Source organism: Oncorhynchus clarkii, chromosome 3, assembly GCF_045791955.1.
Source record: "Oncorhynchus clarkii lewisi isolate Uvic-CL-2024 chromosome 3, UVic_Ocla_1.0, whole genome shotgun sequence".
In the NCBI taxonomy this organism is placed as follows: Eukaryota; Metazoa; Chordata; class Actinopteri; order Salmoniformes; family Salmonidae; genus Oncorhynchus; species Oncorhynchus clarkii.
Window position 1 is genome coordinate 84,235,343 of NC_092149.1, and position 6,737 is coordinate 84,242,079.

At 49.6% G+C, this 6,737-nt stretch overlaps 1 protein-coding gene across 1 annotated transcript in view; it reads right to left on the reverse strand.

Annotated features, from left to right (window-relative positions):
- Nucleotides 1-4,832: 4,832 nt before the first annotated feature.
- Nucleotides 4,833-6,737, reverse strand: part of LOC139386219 (fap1 adhesin-like) — an 11,642-nt gene continuing 9,737 nt past the window's right edge. Inside the window, exons 2-6 of the mRNA XM_071131702.1 lie at nucleotides 6,635-6,737; nucleotides 5,978-6,361; nucleotides 5,580-5,774; nucleotides 5,188-5,382; nucleotides 4,833-4,964 (exon numbers count right to left, since the gene is read on the reverse strand). The exon at nucleotides 6,635-6,737 is cut by the window's right edge and continues 20 nt beyond it. Coding sequence (XP_070987803.1) covers nucleotides 4,833-4,964; nucleotides 5,188-5,382; nucleotides 5,580-5,774; nucleotides 5,978-6,361; nucleotides 6,635-6,737 — 1,009 coding nt within the window. The remainder of the gene's footprint in view (nucleotides 4,965-5,187; nucleotides 5,383-5,579; nucleotides 5,775-5,977; nucleotides 6,362-6,634) is intronic.

Sequence of the window (6,737 nt, forward strand, 5' to 3'; positions counted from 1 at the left end):
CAGTGTAAAGATGGGTTTGGGGGGACACATGTCCGATTAGCTATTTGATTACCTGTTCAGGAGTCTTATGGCTTGGGGGTAAAAGCTGTTGAGAAGCCTTTTGGTCCTAGACTTGTCCTAGATCTAGTAAGACATATTCAGAGGATTGATACATTATCATATTTTGAGAATGTTTTTTTTATTCATTTGTAGCTTGGTGGGGAGTGGATGTGTCACGCCCTGACCATAGTTTACTTTGTATTTTCTATGTTTTGGTTGGTCAGGGTGTGATCTGAGTGGGCATTCTATGTTACATGTCTAGTTTGTCCAGTTCTATGTTCGGCCTGATATGGTTCTCAATCAGAGGCAGGTGTTCGTCATTGTCTCTGATTGGGAACCATATTTAGGTAGCCTGGGTTTCACTGTGTGTTTGTGGGTGATTGTTCCTGTCTATGTGTTTTTCACCAGATAGGCTGTTTAGGTTTTCGTTACGTTCATCACGTTCTTTATTTTGTAGTGTTTGCATTGATTCGTGTTTTACGTTTGTTCATTAAAACATGGATCGCAATCTACACGCTGCATTTTGGTCCGACTCTCCTTCTCATACAGAAAACCGTTACAGAATCACCCACCACCAACGGACCAAGCAGCGTGTCAACAGGCAGCAACAGCAGCGTAAAGAGGAATGGACATGGGAGGACGTTTTGGATGGCAAGGGCTGTTACACTTGGGAGGAGATACTGGCTGGAAGAGATCGCCTCCCATGGGAACAGGTGGAGGCACTTAGGAGAGCTGAGGCAGCCGGAGAGAGGAGCCGGCGATATGAGGGAACACGGCTGGCAAGGAAGCCCGAGAGGCAGCCCCAAAAATTTATTGGGGGGGGGCTAACAGGGAGTATGGCTACGCCAGGTAGGAGACCTGCGCAAACTCCCTGTGCTTACCGGGGGGCTAGAGAGACCGGACAGGCACCGTGTTATGCAGTGGTGCGCACGGTGTCTCCAGTGCGGGTGCATAGCCCGGTGCGGTATATTCCAGCTCCGCGTGTCTGCCGGGCTAGATTGAGCGTCGAGCCTAATGCCATGAAGCCGGCTCTACGCAGCTGGTCCCCAGTGCGTCTCCTTGGGCCGGCTTACATGGCACCAGCCTTGCGCTCGGTGTCTCCGGTTCGCCTACATAGCCCAGTGCGGGCTATTCCACCTCTCCGCACTGGCAGGGCGACCGTGAGCATTCAACCAGGTAAGGTTGGGCAGGCTCGGTGCTCAAGAGCTCCAGTGCGCCTGCACGGTCCGGTTTTTCCAGTACCACCTCCACACCCCAGCCCTCCGGTAGCAGCTCCCCGCACCAGGCTTCCTGTGCGTGTCCTTGGCCCAGTACCACCAGTGCCAGCACCACGCATCAGGCCTACAGTGCGCCTCGCCTGTCCAGCGCTGCCAGAGCCTTCCTCCTCTCCAGCGCTGTCGGAGTCTCCCGCCTGTTTAGCGCTGTCAGAGCTTTCCGCCTCTACAGCGCTGCCGGAGTCTCCCGCCTGTTCAGAACTGCCAGTTAGCATAGAGCTGCCAGTTAGCATAGAGCTGCCAGTTAGCATAGAGCTGCCAGTTAGCATAGAGCTGCCAGTCTGCAAGGAGCTGCCAGTCTGCAAGGAGCTGCCAGTCTGCATAGAGCTGCCAGTCTGCAAGGAGCTGCCAGTCTGCAAGGAGCCGCCAGAGCTGCCTTTCTGCAGGATGCCGCCAGAGCTGCCAGTCTGCAGGGAGCCGCCAGAGCTGCCAGTCTGCAAGGAGCCGCCAGAGCTGCCAGTCTGCAAGGAGCCGCCAGAGCTGCCAGTCTGCATGGAGCAGCCAGGGCCGCCAGTCAGCATGGAGCAGCCAGGGCCGCCAGTCAGCATGGAGCAGCCAGGGCCGCCAGTCAGCATGGAGCAGCCAGGGCCGCCAGTCAGCATGGAGCAGCCAGTCAGCATGGAGCAGCCAGAGCAGCCAGTCAGCATGGAGCAGCCAGAGCAGCCAGTCAGCATGGAGCAGCCAGAGCAGCCAGTCAGCATGGAGCAGCCAGGGCCGCCAGTCAGCATGGAGCAGCCAGTCAGCATGGAGCAGCCAGTCAGCATGGAGCAGCCGGAGCAGCCAGTCAGCATGGAGCAGCCAGAGCAGCCAGTCAGCATGGAGCAGCCAGAGCTGCCAGTCAGCATGGAGCAGCCAGTCAGCATGGAGCAGCCAGAGCTGCCAGTCAGCATGGAGCAGCCAGTCAGCATGGAGCAGCCAGAGCTACCAGTCATCATGGAGCAGCCAGTCAGCATGGAGCAGCCAGAGCTGCCAGTCGACCAGACTCTTCCAGATCTGCCAGTCGACCAGACTCTTCCAGATCTGCCAGTCGTCCAGACTCTTCCAGATCTGCCAGTCGTCCAGACTCTTCCAGATCTGCCAGTCGACCAGACTCTTCCAGATCTGCCAGTCGACCAGACTCTTCCAGATCTGCCAGTCGACCAGACTCTTCCAGATCTGCCAGTCGACCAGACTCTTCCAGATCTGCCAGTCGACCAGACTCTTCCAGATCTGCCAGTCGACCAGACTCTTCCAGATCTGCCAGTCGTCCAGACTCTTCCAGATCTGCCAGTCGTCCAGACTCTTCCAGATCTGCCAGTCGTCCAGACTCTTCCAGATCTGCCAGTCGTCCAGACTCTTCCAGATCTGCCAGTCGTCCAGACTCTTCCAGATCTGCCAGTCGTCCAGACTCTTCCAGATCTGCCAGTCGACCAGACTCTTCCAGATTTGCCAGTCGACCAGACTCTTCCAGATCTGCCAGTCGACCAGACTCTTCCAGATCTGCCAGTCGTCCAGACTCTCTCAGATCTGCCAGTCGTCCAGATTCTCCCAGATCCGCCAGTCGACCAGATTCTCCCAGATCCGCCAGTCGACCAGATTCTCCCAGATCCGCCAGTCGACCAGATTCTCCCAGATCCGCCAGTCGACCAGATTCTCCCAGATCCGCCAGTCGACCAGGATCTGCTGAAACCGCCAGCCAGCCAGGTTCTGGTAGTTTCTACTACCTGCCTGGGCTTCCTCTCAGTGCTGAGCTTCTTCTCAGTGCTGAGCTTCCTCTCAGTGCTGAGCTACCCATCTGTCCCGAGTTACCTCTGTCCCGAGCTGTCCCTCTGTCCCATGTTATCATTGTGGTGGGTAACCTATTTAGGGACGTTTAGGAGGGGGATTAAAACTGTCATGGAGTGGGGTCCACGTCCAGCGCCAGAGCCGCCACCGCGGACAGATGCCCACCCAGACCCTCCCCTATAGGTTCAGGTTTTGCGGCCGGAGTCCGCACCTTGGGGGGGGGGTACTGTCACGCCCTGACCATAGTTTACTTTGTATTTTCTATGTTTTGGTTGGTCAGGGTGTGATCTGAGTGGGCATTCTATGTTACATGTCTAGTTTGTCCAGTTCTATGTTCGGCCTGATATGGTTCTCAATCAGAGGCAGGTGTTCGTCATTGTCTCTGATTGGGAACCATATTTAGGTAGCCTGGGTTTCACTGTGTGTTTGTGGGTGATTGTTCCTGTCTATGTGTTTTTCACCAGATAGGCTGTTTAGGTTTTCGTTACGTTCATCACGTTCTTTATTTTGTAGTGTTTGCATTGATTCGTGTTTTACGTTTGTTCATTAAAACATGGATCGCAATCTACACGCTGCATTTTGGTCCGACTCTCCTTCTCATACAGAAAACCGTTACAGGATGCTAGTCTTACAAGATAATGCAAGAGGAATCATGATTAATGCCTTAAATAAATCCTGTAAATATGGCCATTTCTTAATAATTAAAATTGACATTTATGCGATGTGGAGACTAATGAGGACCACGAAATTGTGGTCCTCTCTAATAATTTATAGTGATGGTCAAGAATAAAACACATCAGCCTTTTTTGTTTGTAAACACACAGGTCTCCTCACATTAAAATCAATTCTCATTTCAGCAGTAGATAAAGCTTTTCTTAGAATTTCCTGTTTGAGCAGGTAGCATGAGTCGCTGTGCTCAATAAAAACTTGTGCAAAAGGTCAAGGTGGCCTATAGGTGACAATACATCTGCTACAGTCACCGGCGCTATAGCCAGTAACATGAAAGGACAAGGCCCCAACACTCCATGTAGTCCATGACTCACAATACATGGAGCCAATGAGATATTATGAGTACTTCTGAGAGACATTCTGAGAGAGATTCTGACAGAGATTCTGAGAGACATTCTGAGAGAGATTCTGACAGAGATTCTGAAAGACATTCTGAGACATTCTGAGAGAGATTCTAACAGAGATTCTGAGAGACATTCTGACAGAGATTCTGAGAGACATTCTGAGAGAGATTCTGACAGAGATTCTGAAAGACATTCTGAGACATTCTGAGAGAGATTCTAACAGAGATTCTAAAAGACATTCTGACAGAGATTCTGAGAGACATTCTGACAGAGATTCTGAGAGACATTCTGAGAGACATTCTGACAGAGATTCTGAGAGACATTCTGGGAGACATTTTGACAGAGATTCTGAGAGACATTCTGAGAGACACTGAGAGACATTCTGACAGAGATTCTGAGAGACATGCTGACAGAGATTCTGAGAGACATTCTGACAGAGATTCTGAGAGACACTCTGAGAGAAATTCTGACAGAGATTCTGAGAGATACTCTGAGAGACATTCTGACAGAGATTCTGAGAGACATTCTGACAGAGATTCTGAGAGACATTCTGAGAGACATTCTGAGAGACACTCTGAGAGACATTCTGACAGAGATTCTGAGAGACATTCTGACAGAGATTCTGAGAGACATTCTGAGAGACATTCCGACAGAGATTCTGAGAGACATTCTGGGAGACATTCTAAGGGACATTCTGAGAGATGTTCTGAGAGACATTCTGAGAGACGTTCTGAGAGACATTCTGAAAGGCATTCTGAGAGGCATTTTGAGAGGCATTCTGAGAGACATTCTGAGAGGCATTCTGAGAGGCATTCTGAGAGAGATTCTGAGAGAGATTCTGACAGAGATTCTGAGAGACACTCTGAGACACTCTGAGAGACATTCTGACAGAGATTCTGAGAGACACTCTGAGAGACATTCTGACAGAGATTCTGAGAGACATTCTGACAGAGATTCTGAGAGACATTCTGAGAGACATTCTGAGAGACACTCTGAGAGACATTCTGACAGAGATTCTGAGAGACATTCTGGGAGACATTCTGAGGGACATTCTGAGAGATATTCTGAGAGACATTCTGAGAGGCATTCTGAGAGGCATTCTGAGAGACATTCTGAGAGGCGTACTGAGAGGCGTACTGAGAGATGTTCTGAGAGACATTCTGAGAGGCATTCTGAGAGACATTCTGAGAGGCGTACTGAGAGACGTTCTGAGAGACGTTCTGAGAGAGATTCTGATAGAGATTCTGAGAGACATTCTGAGAGACACTCTGAGAGACATTCTGAGAGATGTTCTGACAGAGATTCTGAGAGACATTCTGAGAGAGATTCTGAGAGACATTCTGAGAGGTGTACTGAGAGGCATTTTGAGAGACATTCTGAGAGAATTTCTAACAGAGTTTCTGAGAGACATTCTGAGAGAGATTCTGACAGCGATTCTGAGAGACATTCTGAGAGGCATTCTGAGACATTCTGAGAGAGATTCTAACAGAGATTCTGAGAGACATTCTGAGAGACATTCTGAGACATTCTGGGAGACATTCTGAGGGACATTCTGAGAGATGTTCTGAGAGACATTCTGGGAGACATTCTGAGGGACATTCTGGGAGACATTCTGAGAGACACTCTGAGAGACATTCTGACAGAGATTCTGAGAGACATTCTGAGAGACATTCTGAGAGACACTCTGAGAGACATTCTGACAGAAATTCTGAGAGACATTCTGAGAGACATTCTGGGAGACATTTTGAGGGACATTCTGAGAGATGTTCTGAGAGACATTCTGAGGCATTCTGAGAGGCATTCTGAGAGACATTCTGAGAGGCGTACTGAGAGGCGTACTGAGAGACGTTCTGAGACATTCTGAGAGGCATTCTGAGAGACATTCATTTGAGAGGCGTACTGAGAGGCGTACTGAGAGATGTTCTGAGAGACATTCTGAGAGGCATTCTGAGAGGCATTTTGAGAGGCATTCTGAGAGACATTCTGAGAGACATTCTGAGAGCAATTCTGAGAGACATTCTGAGAGATATTCTGAGAGGAATTCTGAGAGACTGAGAGATATTCTGAGAGGAATTCTGACATTCTGGGAGACTGAGAGGTGTACTGAGAGGCGTACTGAGAGACGTTCTGAGAGACGTTCTGAGAGACATTCTGAGAGGCATTCTGAGAGACGTTCTGAGAGACATTCTGAGAGACATTCTGAGATACATTCTGAGGGACATTCTAAGAGACATTCTGAGAGACATTCTGAGAGGCATTTTGAGAGACGTTCTGACAGGCATTCTGAGAGACATTCTGAGAGACATTCTGAGGGACATTCTGAGAGACATTCTGAGAGACATTCTGAAAGGCATTCTGAGAGATATTCTGGGAGACATTCTGAGAGACATTCTGACAGAGATTCTGAGAGACATTCTGAGAGACATTCTGAGAGACACTCTGAGAGACATTCTGACAGAGATTCTGAGAGACATTCTGAGAGACATTCTGGGAGACATTCTGAGGGACATTCTGAGAGATGTTCTGAGAGACATTCTGAGAGGCGTACTGAGTGGCGTACTGAGAGACGTTCTGAGAGACATTCTGA